Below are 17,571 nucleotides of genomic sequence, written 5' to 3' on the forward strand. Positions count from 1 at the left end.
TGGCCAGCTGTATACCGAATCCATCCGAGTTCAGCCGATGATTTCCGGCGTCGTCGAACAAGATTTTGACTCTGTGCAGTTGTTTACTATCGTTGAAATTTGATCGAGGATTGCAAAGACATCGCAAATGGTAATTTTGGTTGGCTAAATTATTAAAGAGAGGCGTTTTATTTAATGTGAATTTCACGGTTAGTTGCCTAGCATTGAGGTAGAATCGTGCTTTTTCCTGGCTAAGGTAGGTAGTTAGCTAGCCAGCAATTTTGGTTATTAAGCAAAGATGGTGGATAAAGGACTATAGTTCACCATTGAAAAAAAGGTAAGTTCCGGTCAACTTAACTGGGTGTGTCTCCCATAGGCACCAATGCAATGAACCAGAAAAAAACATCGAGTGGGTTGTCTCGTTTCCTTTTTCGTCTGTGGTATTATCAAGAGCCATATTACTAACGAATTTGTCATCTGGAACGCGGCAGAATTCGTTTGTAAACAAATGTCTCATTGCGCAGACTAGTACGACTCGATGTAGAGACTAAGTAAAATAGTAGATATGACACAATTTAAAATGTTTATCTTGTGTTTGCCATCAGGGTAGTTAAAAATAAAAATAATGATTAGCCGATCAGATCGAAACTCCAGCGTTATAGATAGCTTTGCACCACCCCACGATAGTATATTCTGACCCGGTGTGTTTTGTTAAGAGCCCAGAGGCTTGGTCTAATCCAGGGATGGGCAAATGTCCCACGGACCAATTAAAAATAAATTAAAACCTAGTGTCGTAATTGTAGTGTACATGGAGCCAAATGTGGGCGAATTTAATGGCTGAAAACTTTGCCCCCGTATTTGTGCTAAAAGTTGGAATTCAACTAAGGCGAGAGCACCAGCCTAGTTATGGACACATTAATACACTGTGATCAATTGGCGGTTAAAGAAATGAGAGCAAGGAACTCAGAGATAGCATATGGCCAATACAGCAGTAGGCCTATACCTTCCATCATCAACTAATTGAAATACATGGACCTAAAGTCGACAAAATAAAAACAGTAGAAAATATCCTGGTAAAAATTCGTGTTCCTTCCATTACATTCATCTCTCTACTACGCCTGTCTGCCTCTCAATCTGTCTTGATTTGAGCTATTGCTAGTGAGTGCAACGTATCAAATTATCACTGGGTTGGGCCTGTTGCTAGCTAGCTAAATTGCAACATTGTATTAACTAGCCTATTCAGGGCCCTCAGAGTTTGATGTGCCAGTGAGCTCAAGACAGCCACTGGATATATACTCTCCTTCCGTAGCCTCCAACAGCTCCTAAATACAAGTAACACTAAATGCATGCTCTTCAACCGATCGCTGCCTACACCTGCCCGCCCGCCCAGCATCACTACTCTGGACGGTTCTGATTTAGAATATGTGGACAACTACAAATACCTAGGTGTCTGGTTAGACTAAACTCTCCTTCCAGACTCACATACAGTATTTTCTATTGACATTATCTTCTATTGTTTGTCCTCATGTGTCTGTTTTCCAGCATAAAGTACTCTGTAGCCACTGTGAGACCACACACACAATAGTCCCTTCTTCAGTTCTTCCCTCTCCCCCTTCTCCCTAAATCCTCTGGGTTATAATCAGCTGTTTTGGTGAACCCCTCCTGCATCTGAACTGGCTGACTGACAAAAGAAATGATCAGTCTATAATTTTAGTTGTAGGTTTATTTGAACAGTGAGAGACAGAATAACAACAAAAAAAATCCAGAAAAATGCATGTCAAAAATGTTAGAAAATGATTTGCATTTTAATGAGGGAAATAAGTATTTGACCCCTCTGCAAAACATGACTTAGTACTTGGTGGCAAAACCCTTGTTGGCAATCACAGAGGTCAGACGTTTCTTGTAGTTGGCCACCAGGTTTGCACACATCTCAGGAGGGATTTTGTCCCACTCCTCTTTGCAGATCTTCTCCAAGTCATTAAGGTTTCGAGGCTGACATTTGGCAACTCGAACCTTCAGCTCCCACCACAGATTTTCTATGGGATTAAGGTCTGGAGACTGGCTAGGCCACTCCAGGACCTTAATGTGCTTCTTCTTGAGCCACTCCTTTGTTGCCTAGGCCGTGTGTTTTGGGTCATTGTTGTGCTGGAATACCCATCCACGACCCATTTTCAATGCCCTGGCTGAGGGAAGGAGGTTCTCACCCAAGATTTGACGGTACATGGCCCCGTCCATCGTCCCTTTGATGCGGTGAAGTTGTCCTGTCCCCTTAGCAGAAAAACACCCCCAAAGCATAATGTTTCCACCTCCATGTTTGACGGTGGAGATGGTGTTCTTGGGGTCATAGGCAGCATTCCTCCTCCTCCAAACACGGCGAGTTGAGTTGATGTCAAAGAGCTCCATTTTGGTCTCATCTGACCACAACACTTTCACCAGTTGTCCTCTGAGTCATTCAGATGTTCATTGGCAGACTTCAGACGGGCCTGTATATGTATTCTTGAGCAGGGGGACCTTGCGGGCGCTGCAGGATTTCAGTCCTTCACGGCGTAGTGTGTTACCAATTGTTTTCTTGGTGACTATGGTCCCAGCTGCCTTGAGATCATTGACAAGATCCTCCAGTGTAGTTCTGGGCTGATTCCTCACCGTTCTCATGATCATTGCAACTACACGAGGTGAGATCTTGCATGGAGCCCCAGGCTGAGGGATATTGACAGTTATTTTGTGTTTCTTCCATTTGCGAATAATCGCACCAAATGTTGTCACCTTCTCACCAAGCTGCTTGGCGATAGTCTTGTAGCCCATTCCAGCCTTGTGTAGGTCTACAATCTTGTCCCTGACATCCTTGGAGAGCTCTTTGGTCTTGGCCATGGTGGAGAGTTTGGAATCTGATTGATTGGTTGCTTCTGTGGACAGGTGTCTTTTTTACAGGTAACAAGCTGTGGTTAGGAGCACTCCCTTTAAGAGTGTGCTCCTAATCTTAGCTCGTTACCTGTATAAAAGACACCTGGGAGCCAGAAATCTTTCTGATTGAGAGGGGGTCAAATACTTATTTCCCTCATTAAAATGCAAATCAATTTATAACATTTTTGACATGCGTTTTTCTGGATATTTTAGTTGTTATTCTGTCTCTCACTGTTCAAATAAACCTACCATTAAAATTATAGACTGATCCTTTCTTTATCTATCAGTGGGCAAACATACAAAATCAGCAGGGGATCAAATACTTTTTTCCCTCCACTGTATATTGTATTTACTTAGCCACCGTGGCCTTTTTATTGCCTTTACCTCCCTTATCTCACCTCATTTTCTCACATTGTATATAGACTTGTTTTACTCCATGTGTAACTCTGTGTTGTTGTATGTGTCAAACTGCTTTGCTTTATCTTGGCCAGGTCGCAGTTGTAAATGAGAACTTGTTCTCAACTTGCCTACCTGGTTAAACAAAGGTAAAATAAATAAATAAAATATGTGGGATCATCAGATCATGATATTTTTCTCTTTCACACAAGGCTTGTTGATTTATCGAGGCCGGCAGTGTTGGAAAGATTTTTCACATACTGAGGAACTATCATTCTCAATGGATGTTAAAAAACAGACTTTATTTACTTGTGTGAGGGGAAGAGAAAATGACTGAGAAGCTCAATTTATTAGTGGTGTATGTGGGGATTTTAAGACAGACATTGACAATGTCACTTTCCTACATATGCATGCATTCTGGAGAGACACACCATATCTTTGCCACACACCCCTCCATCTTATTGATGCAATATTTTAAATGACACACAAGACACATCTTCACACACATACTGAACAAAAATATAAATGCAACATGTAAAGTGTTGGTCCCATTTTTCATTAGCTGAAATAAAAGATCCCAGAAATTTTCCATATGCACAAAAAGCTTACTTCTCTCAAATTGTGTGCACAAATTTGTTTACAAACCTCTTAGTGAGAGTTTCTCATTTGCCAAGATAATCCATCCACCTGACAGATGTGGCATATCAAGAAGCTGCAAACAACATGATGATTACACTGGTGCATCTTGTACTGGGGACAATAAAAGGCTGCTCTAAAATGTGCAGTTTTGTCAAACAACAATGCCACAGATGTCAAAAGTTTTGAGGGAGCATGCAATTGGCATGCTGATTGCAGGAATGTCCACCAGAGCTGTTGCCAGAACATTTAATGTTCATTGCTCTCCATAATATGCCTCAAACGTCGTTTTAGAGAATTTGTCAGTACGTCCAACCAGCCTCACAACCGCAGACCATGTGTAACCACACAAGCCCAGGACCTCCACATCCGGCTTCTTCACCTACGGGATCGTCTGAGACCAGCCACCCGGACAGCTGATGAAACTCAGGAGTGTTTCTGTGTGTTAAAAGCCCTTTTGTGGGGAAAAACTGAATTTGGATTGGCTAGGCCTGGCTCCCCCATGGGTGGGCCTATGCCCACCTATGGCTATGCCCCTGTCCAGTCATGTGAAATCCATAGATTAGGGCCTAATTAATTTATTTCAATCGACTGATTTCCTTATATGAACTGTAACTCTTTCACTGACAGCTGCAACTCAATTAGCTAGACCTATTGCCACCGGCACTACCCAAATTGCGGCCTTCCCAAATAGGCATAGGCCTACACATTTGTGATTTGAAACAACCCACAGCTATTTATTTTTTTAAAGAAGCTAATGATCCTGGAGCATGCAATTGGCATGCTGACTGCAGGATTGTCCACCAGAGCTGTTGCCAGGGAATTTAATGTTAATTTCTCTACCATAAGCCGCCTCTGTCATTTTAGAGAATTTGGCAGTAATTCCAACTTGCCTTACAACCACAGACCACGTGTATGGCGTTGTGTGGGCGTGCTGTTTTCTTATGTCAACGGTTGAACAGAGTGCCCCGTGGTGGTTGGGTTATGGTATGGGCAGGTATAAGGTACGGACAGTGAACACAATTGCATTTTATTGATGGTATTTTGAATGCACAGAGATACCGTGATGAGACCCTCAGGCTCATTGTCGTACCATTAATCTGCCACCATCACCTCCTGTTCCAGCATGATAATGCACGGCCCCATGTCGCAAGGATCTGTACACACTTCCTGGAAGCTGAAAATGTCCCAGTTCTTCCATGGCCTGCATATTCACCAGACATGTCACCCATTGAGCATGTTTGGGATGCTCTGGATCGACGTGTATGACAGCGTATTCCACTTAGCACAGCCATTGAGAGTGGGACAACATTCCGCAGGCCACAATCAACAGCCAGATCAACTCTATGTGAAGGAGATGTTGCGTTGCCTGAGACAAATGATGGTCACACCAGATACTAACTGGTTTTATGAGCCACGCCCTTAAAAAAAAGAAAAAAGCTATCTGTAATCCCAGTCATGTGAAATCCATAGATTAGGGCCTAATGAATGTATTTAAATTTACTGATTTCCTTATGTGAACTAACTCAGTAAAATTGTTGCATGTTGCATTTATATTTTTGTTTAGTATACAGTGCCTTCAGAAAGTGTTCAGACCCCTTGACTTTTTCCAAAGTTTGTTACGTAATGTTAATTACTAAAATGGATTGGATAAATGGATTAAATAAATCATAAATCCTTAGCAATCTACACACACAACCCCATAATGACAAAGCGAAAACAGGTTTAGAAATTTTAGCAAATTTTATTTTTTAAAAATGGACTGATACCTTATTTACATAAGTAGTCAGACCCTTTGCTATGAGACTCGAAATTGCGCTTAGGTGCATCCTGTTTCCATTTATAATCTTCGATTTTTCTACAACTTGATTGGAGTCCACCTGTGGTAAATGTAATTGATTGGACATGATTTGGAAAGGCACACAACTGTCTATAAAAAGTTAAAACATTTGACAGTGCACGTCACAGCAAAAACCAAGCCATGAGGTCGAAGGAATTGTCCGTAGAGCTCCGAGACAGGATTGTGTCGAGGCACAGATCTGGGGAAAGGTACCAAAACATTTATGCAGCATTGAAGGTCCCCAAGAACACAGTGGCCGCCATCTCTCTTAAATGGAAGAAGTTTGACCAAGCTCTAGAGTTCCTCTGTGGAGATAGAAGAACCTTGCAGAAGCACAACATTCTCTGCAGCACTCCACCAGTCAGGCCTTTATGGTAGTGGCCAGACGGAAGCCAATCCTCAGTAAAAGGCACATGACAGCCCGCTTGGAGTTTGCCCAAAGGCACCTAAAGACTCTCAGACCATGAGAAACAAGATTCTCTGGTCTGATGAAACCAAGATTGAACTTTTTGGCCTGAATGCCAAGTGTCACGTCTGGAAGAAACCTGGCACCATCCCTATGGTGAAGCATGGTGGTGGTGGCAGCATCATGCTGTGGGGATGTTTTTCAGCGGCAGAGACCGGGAGACTAGTCAGGATCGAGGCAAAGATGAACAGACCAAGTACAGAAATCCTTGATTTTAAAACCTGCTCCAGAGCGCTCAGGACCTGACGTGGGGCAAAGGTTCACCTTTCAACAGGACCACGACCCTAAGCACACAGCCAAGACAACGCACGCGTGGCTTTGTGACACGTCTCTGAATGTCCTTGAGTGGCCCAGCCAGAGCCCGGACTTGAACCCAATCGAAACATCTCTGGAGAGACCTGAAAATAGCTGTGCAGCAACGCTCCCCATCCAACCGGACAGAGCTTGAGAGGATCTGCAGAGAAGAATGGGAGAAACTCTCCAAATACAGGTGTGCCAAGCTTGTAGCATCATACCCAAGAAGACTTGAGGCTGTAGTCGCTGCCAAAGGTTCTTCAACAAAGTACTTACTGCGTAAAGGGTCTGAATACTTATGTAAATGTGATATCAGTTTTTTCTTTTATTATAAATTAGCAGTATTGTGTGTAGAATGATGAGGGGAAAAAACGATATAAGCAATTTTAGAATAAGGCTGTAACGTAACAAAATGTAGAAAAATACAAGGGGTCTGAATACTTTCTGAAGTCACTGTATATCACCAGAAAAAGCCCCCCCCCCCCCCCCCCCCCCCCAATACTGCCCTACCAAGCAAAAAGGCAATAACTGCTCAAAGCTTGGAACAATGAAACATTTCTTTTATATACCTTGGTTTCACTGTAACTTTATGCAGTTACTGCTAACATGACCCCCATTTTCTCCAAAACGCATGATACTTGTCCGCATGGTTAAGCATGTATTTAATTAATGTAGCAAAAATGACATTAACACATTTGACCAAATGAACAGTTACTGCCTTTTTGCTTGGTAGGGCAGTATATGTAGCCCATATCTGATGCTGTCTGGACAGAAATAATATGACATATCATACTCTTTTCATCCAGACAGCATCAGATACATGGTGTACACATGCAGAGATTATTTAACTAAAATCAATGCGTCTTTCTGTCGGTGTGCGTCTCGGTCAAACAACTTATACATTTTATTTCTATGGGCAAGGAGATACGATAGGGTAGGCCCCTAAAGACTGCCCATAATGTCGACCCTGGGCATTCATAAAAGGGAAAGGGAGTGTATAATTGCGCCGGAGGGGATGGCTCCTAACCAATTGTGCTATTCTGTGTGCTTTTGAGTTGTTTGTAACTTTTTTTTGTACATAATGTACTTCAGGACATCAAAACAGGGATTATTCACCTCGGGCTGGACAAAGATTCTTTCTTCAAAGAATCGGAGGTGAAAGATGTATTGCTCCTCCCGGCCAAAATCCCTGTCATTCGCATGAAGAGGACCCTTTGCCTTTGACAGCTTTGCACATTCTTGGCATTCTCTCAACCAGCTTCATGTAATGCATTTCAATTAACAGGTGTGCCTTGTTAATAGTACATTTCCTTCTTAATGCGTTTGAGCCAATCAGTTGTGTTGTGACAAGGTAGAGGTGGTATACAGAAGATAGCCCTATTTGGTAAAAGACCAAGTCCATATTATGGCAAGAACAGCTCCAATAAGTAAAAAGAAACGACAGTCCATTACTTTAAGACATGAAGGTCAGTCAATACAGAACATTTCAAGAACTTTTTAAGTTTCTTCAAGTGCAGTCGCAAAAACCATCAAGTGCTATGATGAAACTTGCTCATGAGAACCGCCACAGGAAAGGAAGACCCAGAATAACTGCACCTCAGATTGCAGCCCAAATGGTTCACAGAGACACATCTCAACATCAACTGTTCAGAGGAGACTGCGTGAATCAGGCCTTTGTGGTTAAATTGCTGCAAAGGAACTACTACTAAAGGACACCATTAAGAAGAGACTTGCTTGGGGCAAGAAACATGAGCAATGGATATTAGACCGGTGGAATTCTGTCCTTTGGTCTGATGAGTCCAAATTGGAGGTTTATGGTTCCAATCACCGTGTCTTTGTGAGACGCAGAGTAGGTGAATGGATGATCTCCGCATGTGTAGTTCCCACCGTGAAGCATGAAGGAGGAGGTTTGATTGTGTAGGGGTGCTTTTGCTGGTAACACTGTGATTTATTTAGAATTCAAGGCACACTTAACCAGCATGCTACCACAGCATTCTGCAGCGATACGCCATCCCATCTGGTTTAGGCTTATCATTTGTTTTTCAACAGTACAATGACCCAACACACCTCCAGACTGTGTAAGAGCTATTTGACCAATAAGGGGGGTGATGGAGTGCTGCATCAGATGACCTAGCCTCCACAATCACCCAACCTCAACCAAATTGAGATGGTTTAGACCGCAGAGTGAAGGAAAAGCAGCCAACAAGTGCTCAGCATATGTGGGAACTCCTTCAAGACTGTTGGAAAAGCATTCCAGGTGAAGCTGGTTGAGAGAATGCCAAGCGTGTGCAAAGCTGTCATCAAGGCAAAGGGTGGCTACTTTGTTGAATCTGAAATATTTTGATTTGTTTAACACTTTTTTGGTTACTACATGATTTCATGTGTTATTTCATCGTTTATGTCTTCACTATTATTCTACAATGTAGAAAATAGTAATAAAAAAATAAATAAGAAAAGTCCTTGAATGAGTAGGTGTGTCCAAACTTTTGACTGGTACTGTACATATTACCTCAATTACCTTGTCTAACCTGTAGCCCCGTACATTGACTCGGTACTGCTACCGAGTCAATTGCTATTATTTTCTTACTTGAAAAAAAATTCTGCATTGTTGGTGAAGGGCTTGTAAGTAAGCATTTCACGTTAAGGTCTACACCTGTTGTATTCGATTCATGTGACAAATACAATTTGATTTCACACTGAATAGCCTAGGCTACTATTCTACTTTGCGGGGATAGGAGGGTGGACATTTTTTTAGCCTCGTCTAGGGCCGCATATCGGCCAGGACCGGGCCTGATCAGCGTTGATTAGTCTAAGTTAAGAAAAGATTCCGTATCAAATTATAACATGTCAGGTTGGAGAGGATTGGCGAATTGTCCATTTGACACAACATTAGCACATTTTAGGCCTCAGAGCCAGAACAGCCTTGACGACTGCTGTAGAATAATTAATGAATAGTCAAGACACGCACAACCTTTTTTTTTATATATACTATCAAGCAATGAAAACGTGCATTGTATCAAAGAAAGTCCACCATTTTTTTAACTGAAGTGCCATAGCCAATAGCACTCTTCATCCCTGCATCTAGTGATTTAGCTGCTCTAGCATCAAAGGAAAGTTGGTAAGAGGAGATGTAGAAAGTTTAACAGACAGAATAAGTTAGTTGTATTTGTTTGCTTGTAATTAGTAAACATTCCAGCTATTAGGTAAAGTTTATCTACATGAAAATAAAGTTAATAAAGATAAATAGTAACATTTAATGTAGGCCTATTTAAATGGTTTGACGATTATTTTATTTTCATGACCGTCTTCATTCATAACCGTCAGTTACACGGTTATTCAATTACTGTCACAGCCCTATGTTCAAGCAACTGAAAAAAATGCCTATTTGACACCTTCAATGTAAATCACCAATTACTGCCACGCACAGGTTCGGAAGTCTACAACAGCTCAATACATAGGAGGGGCTGAAGCACTTTTTTGGGGGTGTGGTTGCTTGTAAATTATTATTTAGACCTTTTTTGGAAGTAAATACCAGCCGTAACGGGAGTAAATGAATATAGTTGATCAGTGTCCTGGAAACCCGTCATACTCATCGCACAGATACTGGGGCAGCAAGCTTGTTGTCTGGAGGTCGATCCTATGGTCCATTGAACGCATGGGACATTTATTTTCATCCAACCTTTAGTTGGCTATACTTCATTCTCGATTTGGAAGGCACTGGTGTCTTATAAATGTCTGTTTCCGGTTTCAGGGGGAACCCCATAAAACAGAATTCAGAAAAATATTATATCATGCTATTGTTTGAAGAGAGTGCACAGTTATGAACTTGAAAATGTATTAATAAACCAATTAGGCACATTTGGGCAGTCTTGATACAACATTTTGAACAGATGTGCAATGGTTCATTGAATCAGTCTAAAACTGTGCACATGCACTGCTGCCATCTAGTGGCCAAAATCTAAATTGCACCGAAACTGGAATATTACATTTTGGCCTTTCTCTTGCATTTCAAAGATGATGGTAAAAAAAAGGAAAAAAATGCATGTTTTTCTTTCTATTATCTTTTTTCAGATCTAATGTGTTATATGCTCCTACATTTATTTCACATTTCCACAAACTTCAAAGTGTTTCCTTTCAAATGGTATCAAGAATATGCATATCCTTGCTTCAGGTCCTGAGCTACAGGCAGTTAGATTTGGGTATGTCATTTTAGGCGAAAATTGAAAAAAAGGGTCCGATCCTTAAGTTAAATATTACCGTCTATTCAATGGCCTAGTTTAGCTAAGCCACTGGAGGTTTGATCTGATTGGCAAGATGATTATGATCTTCTGATGTTTATCTCTTCCAGGACAGTGAAGTGTCAGACTTCGAGCCTGCACCGGGGCTTGTGAGCAGTATGGAGGGGGAGAATGCACCGGTGTACTGCATTTGTCGAAAACCTGACATCAATTGCTTCATGATGTGAGTTTAATCAGATGATCATACAGGTAAACATGAAATGACTTTGAAACATTAACCTTGGTTTCATAGGGCTCACATCTGTTTTTCTTGTAGTGGTTGTGACAATTGCAATGAGTGGTTTCATGGTAACTGCATCAATCTCACAGAGAAGATGGCCAAAGCTATCAGGCAGTGGTACTGCCTGCGATGCCAAGGTGAGGTTTTAATGGTTTATCATTCACATTGGTTACTCACATGTGCTTTCTAACCTTACACAATGTCCGTTGCTTTTGATTAGACGACAACCCATCATTGGAGATAAAATACCGTCCAAAGAAGAGCCGTGAAAAGGAGGCAGAGAGCCAGAGAGAGCCAGAGAGAAATTTTGAAAGACAGAACAGCACTCCAGATTATACATCTGAAAAGCGCCGTGGATCAAATGTTAGTTATTTTACATCTAAACGTTATGTCCCCACTTTCTTTCAATGTATCTTTGGAGCTACTCTGTTGGCGAACATACAGTGCTTTCAGGAAGTATTCATACCCCTTGACTTATTCCACATTTTGTTGTGTTACAGCCCGAATTCAAAATGGATCAAATAAAATGTTTCTCTCACCCATCTACACACAATATCCCATAATGACAAAGTGAAAACATGTTTTTAGACATTTGCGCACATTTATTGAAAATTAAATACAGATATCTAATTTACATAAGTATTCACACTCCTTTGACAGTGATTACAGCTGTGAGTCTTTCTGGGTAAGTCTCTAATAGCTTTCCACACCTGGATTGTGCAACATTTTCCCATTATTCTTTTTAAAAAATGTTCAAGCTCTGTCAAGTTGGTTGTTGATCATTGCTTGACCAACATTTTCAGGTCTTGCCATAGATTTTCAAGTAGATTTAAGTCTGTAACTGTAACTCAGTTACTCAGGAACATTCACTATCTTCTTTGCAAGCAACTCCAGTGTAGATCTTTCCTTGTGTTTTAGTTAATTGTCCTGCTGAAAGGTGAATTCCTCTCCTAGTGTCTGGTGGAAAGCAGACAACCAGGTTTTCCTCTAGGATTTTGCCTGTGCTTAGCTCCATTCCATTTATTTTTTATCCTGAAAAACTCCCCAGTCCTTAATGATAACAAGCTTACCCATAACATGATGCAGCCACCACTATTCTTGAAAATATGGAGAGTGGTTGTCAGTATTGGATTGGATTTGCCCCAGACGTAACACTTTGTATTCAGGACAAAAAGCTTTGCCACATTTTTTGCAGTATTACTTTAGTGCCTTGTTGCAAACAGGATGCATGTTTTGGAATATTTTTATTCTGTACAGGCTTCCTTTTCACTCTGTCATTTAGGTTAGTATTGTGGAGTAATTACAATGTTGTTGATCCATCCTCAGGTTTCTCCTATCACAGCCATTAAACTCTGTAACTGTTTTAAAGTCACCATTGGCCTCATGGTGAAATCTCTGAGCAGTTTCCTTCCTCTCCGGCAACAAAGTTAGGAAGGATGCCTGCATCTTTGTAGCGACTGGGTGTATTGATACACCATCCAAAGTTTAGTGAATAACTTCATCATGCTCAAAGGGATAACACTATTATTGCACACAGAGTGAGTCCATGCAACTTATGTGACTTTTTAAGCAAATATTTATTCCTGAACTTATTTAGGCTTGCCTTAACAAAGGGATTGAATACTTATTGACTCAAGACATTTGAGCTTTTCATGTTTTATTAATTTGTTAAAATTTAGAAAAACATAATTCCACTTTGACATGATGGGGTATTATGTGTATGTCAGTGACACAAATCTTAATCAGTTTTAAATTCAGTCTAACACAACAAAATGTGGAAAAAGTCAAGGGGTGTGAATATTTTCTGAAGGCACTGTATCTTTGTCTCTTTTGTGTTTCTCAGGTTAAGCGCTCCGCTCGTATGTGTGGGGAGTGCGAGCCCTGCTTGAGGACTGAGGACTGTGCCACATGCGACTTCTGCAAGGATATGAAGAAATTTGGTGGTCCCAACAAAATAAGACAGAAGTGTCGATTTAGGCAGTGTGATGTCCGAGCCAGGGTCAGTTTCCTAATTTTATTTTATTTTTATTTCACCTTTATTTAACCAGGTAGGCAAGTTGAGAACAAGTTCTCATTTACAATTGCGACCTGGCCAAGATAAAGCAAAGCAGTTCGACAACATACAAAAACACAGAGTTACACATGGAGTAAAACAACATACAATCAATGATGCAGTAGAAAAAAAAATAAATAAATAAATAAATAAGACTATATACAATGTGAGCAAATGATGTGAGATAATGGAGGTAAAGGCAAAAAAATGCCATGGTGGCAGAGTAAATAAAGTATGGCAGGAAAAAACACTGGAATGGTAGATTTGTAGTTTGAAGAAAGTTAAAAGTTAAAATATAAATAATATGGTGCAAAGGAGCAAAATAAATAAAATAAATAAATACAGTAGGGGAAAAGGTAGTAGTTTGGGCTCAATTAAAGATGGGCTATGTACAGGTGCAGAGATCTGTGAGCTGCTCTGACAGCTGGTGCTTAAAGCTAGTGAGGGAGATAAGTGTTTCCAGTTTTAGAGATTTTTGTAGTTCGTTCCAGTCATTGGCAGCTGAGAACTGGAAGGAGAGACGACCAAAGGAGGAGTTGGCTTTAGGGATGACCAGAGAGATATACCTGCTGGAGCGCGTGCCACAGGTGGGTGCTGCTATGGTGACCAGTGAGCGGAGATAAGGGGGGACTTTACCTAGCATGGTCTTGTAGATGACCTGGAGCCAATGTGTTTGGCGACGATTATGAAGTGAAGGCCAGCCAACGAGAGCATACAGGTCGCAGTGGTGGGTTGTATATGGGGCTTTGGTGACAAAACGGATGGCACTGTGATAGACTGCATCCAGCTTGTTGAGTAGGGTATTGGAGGCTATTTTGTAAATGACATCGCCGAAGTCGAGGATTGGTAGGATGGTCAGTTTTACGAGGGTATGTTTGGCAGCATGAGTGAAGGATGCTTTGTTGCGAAATAGGAAGCCAATTCTAGATTTCACTTTGGATTGGAGATGATTGATGTGAGTCTGGAAGGAGAGTTTACAGTCTAACCAGACACCTAGGTATTTGTAGTTGTCCACAAATTCTAAGTTAGAACCGTCCAGAGAAGTTATGCTGGATGGGCGGGCAGGTGCAGGCAGCGATCGGTTGAAGAGCATGCATTTAGTTTTACTTGTGTTTAGGAGCAGTTGGAGACCACGGAAGGAGAGTTAATGAGACTATGCCATCAATCTTATTTTTCCTCCTAACTTATTTTCAACTGGTCAAAATACAGTTGTAGTCTTGCAAAATATGTGACATAATGTCTCTTATTCTCTGCAGAAAATGTTGCGTGTAAAGGATGAAGAGTTTAATTTGCGTGAAAGGCGGGATAATTCCTACCACCGGCGAAGACGATATTCAGATGACTACGATAGTGAGGCAGAACTCTACGAAAAGTACAAGGCGGCAGGATACGACGAAAACATGGTATTACAATAGAATTTTCAGCCTAGTTTCTCATTTATCTAACAACAACAACAAATTGAAATGCATTCAAAATACACACAGATCATCTTTAGCTTGGGCAGCACTTTCAAGTATTTTGAATGTGGGTTCATCTATTGTTTTTGTTCAACCCAGCCATGGCTCAGTAATGAGGATGACGGCCCTCCCTTCAGCCCTGTCCTGCGAAAGAAAGCTGTTAAGGTCAAGCATGTGAAGAGACGGGAAAATAAATTTGTCAAGAAAGTAAGCAAACTTTATTTTTTAGATCTAGCAAACACACAAAGATTATTGTTACTTGTATCCATGCAGTTGCTGTCCACATCTACCAAATATTTGAATATTTCAGCTTTTGTTTTTTATGGCATCATGGGAATATTACTGTTGTGACAAAATACATAAAAGTGCAATGATTTTACATGACAATATAATATGTGTGCAATGGGATTTGTTTTTGTGAATTTACATCAGAAAGAGTCACGGCGGCACAAACAGAAGCAGAAGCACAAGGACAAACTTAGGCACAACAATAAGGGCGGTGCCAGAGATGGAGGAGGGCAGCGGCAGTGTCTCGGGCCCAGCTGTGTGGAGGCAGCACGAGCCAATTCCAAATACTGCTCAGAGGAATGTGGCATAAAGCTGGCTGCCAAGTAAGAACACAAACTACAACACTGACACAATGCAACAGTAAGAAAATGTGTCAACTGTAAAATACTTTGTATTTCTGTCTGTGCAGCCGGATCTTTGAGATTCTCCCTCAGCGTATCCAGCAGTGGCAGCAGAGCCCCTGCGTCGCTGAGGAGCAGGGGAAGAAGCAACTGGAGCGGATCCGGAGGGATCAGCAGAACGCCCGCATACGCCTCACCGACATGGAGAAACGCTTCCACGAGCTGGAGGGCATCATTGCCAAGGCCAAGCAGCAGGTGGTCCAGCAGGATGAGGAGGTGAGCCCCTTCAGTATAAGAATTGTTGTTGCCCGCTGCAGTATTTATCCAGTAAGGTCGAAGCTCCTCAACTAGAGATATGTTTTTCCCGTTTGGGTTAAAATCTTTCTTTTGTTAAAATCTTTTGGTTCCTGTTTCAGGCGAATGAAGGGGATAACGAAGAAACAGATCTGCTGATTTTCTGTGTGTCCTGCAGTCACCCTATCAACCCAAAAGTGGCATTGCGACACATGGAGAGATGTTATGCTAAGGTGAGCCTGTAGATCATCATAATATATGCGCTAACGTTTTTGACTGGGAAACATGCGACAGGCTTCAGACAGAGACTTCCTGTTTAGTTTCTCTGATCTTGGTTCTGACCGTTTGTGGTATACATCCAGACTGCAGTGCACTTGCCTGATAAGTGTCTGCTTGCAGTTACTGCAACATCCTATATGGGGAGAAGATGAAACGTACAGAATGAACACTTAATATAGAGTACTAACAATACGAATATATAAGTTGCAAATATGCACTCCTACCAAAAGGACCAAGGAAATGTGTACTGTTTACTGTATAAACTGATAACATTCTGTATTTCGCTCTCTTTTGCATTGACAGTATGAGAGCCAGACTTCTTTTGGTTCCATGTACCCAACTAAGATCGAAGGGTAAGAGAGTCAAGCACTTTGAATGGGTTTGCTAGAAGTGGACTTTGTTTCCATATTGTTTCACCAAGGTGTTCTATGTGCTTTTTGTTTTCTCAGAGCAACAAGACTGTTCTGCGATGTGTACAATCCCCAGAGCAAGACCTACTGCAAGAGGCTTCAGGTCTTGTGCCCAGAGCATTCCAGGGACCCAAAGGTCAGTGATGATTGGCAAGTCAAATCCAAAGAACTTTGTCATAAAGCACACTAATTGTCCTGCTGTTTGACTTATGATTTGTATCTTGGCTTCTCTTGCCCTTCTCATGTGTTGTGGGTAGGTCCCAGGGGATGAGGTGTGCGGCTGTCCTCTGGTCCGTAATGTGTTTGAGGTGACGGGAGAATACTGCAGGGTTTCTAAGCGCAAATGTAATAAGCACTACAACTGGGAGAAGCTCAGAAGAGCCGAGGTGGACCTGGAGCGTGTCCGAGTGGTTAGTAGTGGAATGCACCACATCAATCTCTTATTTTAGGCCACGTCATCCAGGTTGGGGTCAATTCCATTAGAATTCCTGTAGATTAGAATCAGAAAGATCCCAGAATTCCAGTTCATCTTTTGATTTCTAGCTAACTTGAATTGGAATTGACTAAGACCCTGGTTATAACAAACATATAATTGACCTTCATAAGTGGTAGTTGATACGATCGTGAAAGTGAATTTTAAACAACATTTGATTTCAAAGACAGTTTTCAAAAATGATTTTAGTATATTAATCATTACACCTTGCTTTTCTCCCAAAATGTATTTGTGAACAGTGGTACAAACTAGACGAGCTCTTTGAGCAGGAGCGCAACATGAGGACTGCTATGACCAACAGAGCAGGTCTACTTGCTCTCATGCTGCACCAAACCATTCAGCACGACCCCCTGACAACGGATCTCCGTTGCAACAAGGACAGATAGACAGCCACATCTGCATCTTCATGTTATTTCTGAGTGGCATTTTTGTACATTTGTCAGATTTATAGTATATCTTAGAATATAATCCTTTCCATCTTTTTGTAGAGACTTTGGCTATTTTTATTAAGGATTTTAAGACCTTTGTGCTGAAATTGATGAACTGAAATATTTGAATGGTAAATGAATATATTTTTCCTTGTGTCCAGTACTATTGCTGCACTGTCACTGCTGGTATCTCTCTAGTCAAACAAATAAAGGATATTTACATTTACATTTAAGTCATTTAGCAGACGCTCTTATGTGAACAACACAAGAAGTTGATAATTTTCTGTTGCATTTATATTTGTTTGGAGTATTTTGCTTTGTATCTTGGTTTGATGTTTGTCTCACCACGTGTAATGTCATTCTGTTATGCACCCACTAAGAAACAGGTACACCAGTAGTTCCCAACTTCTTTAGCTGCACTATACCACAGTCAACTGTTAAGTTGTCATGAGATGGAATATTCCACACATTCACACCACAAGTTAGTTTAGTAGTCGT

General features: G+C 41.2%; 1 protein-coding gene across 3 annotated transcripts; it reads left to right on the forward strand.

The window, feature by feature from the left end:
• The first annotated feature begins 13 nt into the window (after positions 1-13).
• On the forward strand, positions 14-17,306 carry LOC115150850 (CXXC-type zinc finger protein 1). Of its 3 annotated transcripts, none has more exons than XM_029694584.1 (14): positions 14-130; positions 10,861-10,973; positions 11,067-11,167; positions 11,251-11,393; positions 12,874-13,029; positions 14,340-14,486; positions 14,640-14,747; positions 14,973-15,151; positions 15,238-15,445; positions 15,586-15,696; positions 16,046-16,095; positions 16,192-16,288; positions 16,410-16,562; positions 16,885-17,306. In XM_029694584.1, the coding sequence occupies exons 1-14, from the start codon at positions 128-130 to the stop codon at positions 17,029-17,031; spliced, it is 1,716 nt and encodes a 571-aa protein (XP_029550444.1). In that variant the 5' UTR covers positions 14-127; the 3' UTR covers positions 17,032-17,306. The 3 variants fall into 3 exon arrangements, with proteins under 3 accessions (XP_029550444.1, XP_029550445.1, XP_029550446.1); XM_029694585.1 differs by lacking the exon at positions 14-130 and adding an exon at positions 137-316; XM_029694586.1 differs by lacking the exon at positions 14-130 and having other exon boundaries at positions 10,916-10,999; positions 11,120-11,167.
• The last annotated feature ends 265 nt before the right edge of the window (positions 17,307-17,571 follow it).

The sequence above is a fragment of the Salmo trutta genome, chromosome 16, assembly GCF_901001165.1.
Source record: "Salmo trutta chromosome 16, fSalTru1.1, whole genome shotgun sequence".
In the NCBI taxonomy this organism is placed as follows: domain Eukaryota; kingdom Metazoa; phylum Chordata; class Actinopteri; order Salmoniformes; family Salmonidae; genus Salmo; species Salmo trutta.

Bases quoted from the DNA above. Each gene is read 5' to 3' on its own strand.
- LOC115150850 (XM_029694584.1), top strand. The intron at 14,487-14,639 runs GTATTACAATAG...TGTTCAACCCAG, and splicing joins CAGGATACGACGAAAACATG to CCATGGCTCAGTAATGAGGA. The intron at 16,289-16,409 runs GTCAGTGATGAT...TGTTGTGGGTAG, and splicing joins AGCATTCCAGGGACCCAAAG to GTCCCAGGGGATGAGGTGTG.